Consider the following 4,437-nt stretch of genomic DNA (forward strand, 5'->3'; position numbering starts at 1 on the left):
GTTGTCTGGATGGGTAATCTAATTCATGTGTACTTATATAGTACAAGCAAGTATCTCTTTAATATACACTCCACTTTAAAGAACTTTGGCAAATTGGGCAAAAAAAACGTCTATCTCAAGCTGGATCTCAAAGCATGCTTTTAGATCAATGGGTAGCTGTTCTCTGTTCGTGTTATTTTAGGAGCAGAGAACCGGTAAAAACATTTCACAGATAAAAAACCTTGTGCGTGTTTGGATCTAATCATCCATGTTCACAAACAAGTCAGATGCCTCTCATAAATCTAATCAGATTATCTCAAATTACACCCTGAAAGAAGCTTGTCTTAAGTAAAAGGAGAGCTAGAGTCATGATTTCATGTGGTACATAGAAGTAAATAATTGTATTGATGTTAATGGTTAAATTCTTACTCAGAAGGAAAGAATTTGAACAATTTCATCTATTTTGTTCTAATTTTTTAAAAATCATAATAATATTACAGTAGCCTATGCTTTCAAGTCTGACCCTCAATTTAGAGTTTATCGGTAATTGAAAATGTGTGCTCTTATTAATTTGGTGATCATTCCACACATTGTTATTTTTTCGAAGAAGAGACGTGAAAGGAATTCATACTAAAAATGGGGTTGTTCCACGAAGAGTGCCTTTTGCATCCCTTTGATATTTTAAGTCAAAATTGTGCAACAATATTGAATTTTAAAAAGCTTCTTATATTAATGACGTGTCCTTTAATATAGACCGACGTGGATAATTGAATAGCTCACATTTTTATTATGAATAAAGGCTTGCTACAGTGCCAAAATTCAGCATTTGGACATGCCCCTCTGTCAGCCATGTCATTTCTAGGAAGATTTTAACCCACTTAATCCCAACATGTCTCCTAAGTTTTACATTTATTGTAAATAAAGTCCTAGTTATTTATTTTCTTTGACAGTCATTTCTGAAGGTTATTATTTATTTAAAATGTGATTAGTGATTCATTTACGTCTGTCCCTCATTTTAAAGCCAACCCTGTTACATGAACTTAACTCTTTTATATATATATGTATATATATATGAAACTAATCCTTTTAAAATATTTTTTGTCAAAAGAAAAATGTAACAGCTAGCTGATAGTCAAATCATAGAGTAAAAGCAGGTGAGCCGGTTCTTCTCTTTTTGGCCATTTTGTGGTGGAAAAACGAGAAGAGGGGGGCGAGCAATCTATGTCAACCCTGTTACTCAGACAGGCTAGACATTTTTAAACAATATTTTTATTTTTTTTTTTTTTGGGGGGGGGGGGGGGGGAAGCTTGCATGCAATTGCCACTCTGTTGCACACAACAAGCTTCCATTCCCCGTCACAAGGGGGTTCATGGCTGATTTAACAAGAAATCATCAACCCTGTTACATTCCACAAGCTTTTCTCGACACCCGCAATAATATCTGCAAGCGATGAATTACATTTCATTGGATTATTTGGCACTTACTTATAGTCATTTCTTTATTTAACCTCTAGATGGGAAATCGTGTTTTCAATATTTTTTATTAAATTGTATTTAGATTTAGGGCCTCCAGGGTGGCGCATTGGTTAAGGGTGCTGTGCTGCAGCGCCAGCTGCGCCACCAGAGACTCTGGGTTCGCGCCCAGGCTCTGTTGTAACCGGCCGTGACCGGGAGGTCCGTGGGGCGGCGCACAATTGGCCTAGCGTCGTCCGGGTTAGGGAGGGTTTGGCCGGTAGGGAATCCTTGTCTCATCACGCACCAGTGACTCCTGTGGCGGGTCGGGCGCAGTGCACGCTAACCAAGGTTGCCAGGTGCACGGTGTTTCCTCCGACACATTGGTGCGGCTGGCTTCCGGGTTGGGTGGCGCTGTGTTAAGAAGCAGTGCGGCTTGGTTGGGTTGTGTATCGGAGGACGCATGACTTTCAACCTTTGTCTCTCCCGAGCCCGTATGGGAGTTGTAGCGATGAGACAAGATAGTTAATTGGATACCACGAAATTGGGGAGATAAAAAAGGTGTAAAATTCCACAAACCAAAAAAAAATTGTATTTCGATTTTTCTCCCCAATTTCGTGGGATCCAAATTGGTATTTAGTCTTGTCTCATCGCTTCAGCTCCCGTACGGACTTGGGAGAGAGCAATTTAACAAGAACAATTTAGCCGAAACGACGGAAAGGTTGTAGTCCAAAAGGACACAATCTTATGCAAGGTTCTTGGAAAACCTATATAGATCACTTCAAAGTAACAATATAATGATTGCCTTAAAAAAGGTAGATGGTGTTGAAACAATGATTTTCAATCAAGATTCAATACTTATCTATGTAGAATGCTTCTTAAAAGCTATGCTTAACAGCTAACTCGTTTCCATTGGCTAAATCATTTACAATGAATTTAAGGGCTAATTAGTCGCTAATACGTACGCAATGCAGAGGAACACTTAACCATCAAAAATGTGTAACTTTAAACTCTTTGAACTTTAAAATGATCACAAGGCCAGATCAGTATTTAGCACCGTCAATGTGTCCAGCCAGATACACCAGATGAAAGTTAACTCTAATCTAGGCAATCTGATCCAAACTGTAAAAGCATTTTATCTTTCAAGATTCCAGTCAAATTAACTAGCACGTGTTTTAAGGTTGTCTTGTGCATCTCAGTGTCCATTCAGCCCCAGTCTCCTCCTCCAATCACACCCCCCCGTCTTTACCCTCTCCTCAGTGGGTATAAAAGAGGACGTTTATTTACCAGCTTCACTTCATTTGGAACCTCCAGCCTCATCAATCTGATCCACTGAACTACTGAACCACACGGACTGTGAGTATCAAAGCAGGAGTTTAGCAACTTGAGTTTCTGGGTATAGCATGTCTCCTGCTGTATGTTGTGTAGCCTTGGCAACAACCAAATTGTCTGGTGTTCCGGGATACAGCCATTTTATTAAACCTAGCTTCCTTTTACGCTGAAAACGGATGTGGGAACTCTTACACCTTCTACGTTAAGTTATATTTTGTGTTACAGGTGATAACGCCAAGTAGTGATTTTGAATTTGCTCAAAACTGAAATGTCTTTTGGTGGCCACTTAAACTCTTGCCAACAGTCAGGATGCCTCAACTGAGTGGAAGTGCTAGTCAGGCCTCCCGAGTGGCGCAGTGGTCTAAGGCTGTGCCACTCGAGATTCTGGGTTCGAGTCCCGGCTGCGACCGGGAGACCCATGGGGCGGCTCACAATTGGCCCAGCGTTGTCTGGGTTAGGGGAGGGTTTGGCCGCCGGTGATGTCCTTGACCCATCATGCACTAGTGACTCCTGTGGCAGGCCGGGCGCAGTGCACGCTGACATGGTCGCCAGGTGTACAGGGGTTCCTCCGACACACTGGTGTGGCTGGCTTCCTGGTTAAATGGGCATTGTGTCAAGAAGCAGTGCGGCTTGGCTGGGTTGTGTTTCAGAGGACGCATGGTTCTCGACCTCCACCTCTCCCGAGTCTGTACGGGAGTTGCAGCGATGTGTAGACAAGATTAACTGAGATTAATTAAGATTAATGAAATTGGGGAGGAAATAAAGAGTGCTATTCACCATTTGATAGGTGAATGGGCCATTATATTACTATTTCAAAAGTGATTATATTACAGATTTTTGCCATGGGAATATTTGCTTTAGGAATTTAGAAAAGGTTAGCTGGATGTATTTTTTTTTTGCTAAGCAGAGTTTTATTTATTTCTTCTTTATTTCAGAATCATGAGCAGGAACTACATGTCCAAGTATGATGAGATGCGTAAGGGAGACTACATGTGGTCCAATAACAAGGAATACAAGGCAGTTTTCCAGGTAGGTACATTTACAGTATGTAATCTGAAGTCAGCTATTGCTGAACCAGGACAGTGGCTCCCAAACTGTGTGGTAAAACTTCTTATTTTTTTAATGGTTATTCGCATACACCATCCTTACCACAACCCTTTATGTCATCTGCACAGGAGGACGGTAACTTCGTCATCTATGGCTGGAGGCAGATGTGGTCCTCTGACACCGCGGGACAGCGCGACGCCTACCGCCTGTGCATGCAAGATGACAGCAACTTTGTCATGTACAAGAGGGATAACAAGATGATGTGGCAAACCAAGAGCCAGGCTCAAGGGTTCAAGATGTGCCGCATGTACCTGCGTAACGACGGCAACCTGGTCGTTGAGAAGGACGGAGAAGAAATGTGGAACTCTTCTTCCTCCAAGGGTCACAAGCAGTAAACGTCCTGACTCGGTCCAAACGGGCATCAAAGAAGATGACCTCTGTACATCTGTACCGTCAGTCAAATGCCTGTGTTCAAATATCCACATTAATATACCACTTAGAAATCAAGCGATGTGCTTTGCATGCTTTGTGTAAGTGTTATGCTAGTGTGGTTATTAAAACATAGCCTTAATGTTTCTGATTCACAGTGAAATGATTATACAATAAACCTTTTAAAAATGCCCCAAAA

At 41.5% G+C, this 4,437-nt stretch overlaps 1 protein-coding gene across 1 annotated transcript; it reads left to right on the forward strand.

Annotated features, from left to right (window-relative positions):
- The first annotated feature begins 253 nt into the window (after positions 1-253).
- LOC110508289 (B-type lectin plumieribetin) lies at positions 254-4,437 on the forward strand. The gene is made up of 3 exons (XM_021588710.3): positions 254-2,786; positions 3,698-3,791; positions 3,938-4,437. The coding sequence occupies exons 2-3, from the start codon at positions 3,702-3,704 to the stop codon at positions 4,202-4,204; spliced, it is 357 nt and encodes a 118-aa protein (XP_021444385.3). The 5' UTR covers positions 254-2,786; positions 3,698-3,701; the 3' UTR covers positions 4,205-4,437.

This window comes from Oncorhynchus mykiss, chromosome 28, assembly GCF_057628025.1.
Source record: "Oncorhynchus mykiss isolate SJ-2025 chromosome 28, ASM5762802v1, whole genome shotgun sequence".
In the NCBI taxonomy this organism is placed as follows: domain Eukaryota; kingdom Metazoa; phylum Chordata; class Actinopteri; order Salmoniformes; family Salmonidae; genus Oncorhynchus; species Oncorhynchus mykiss.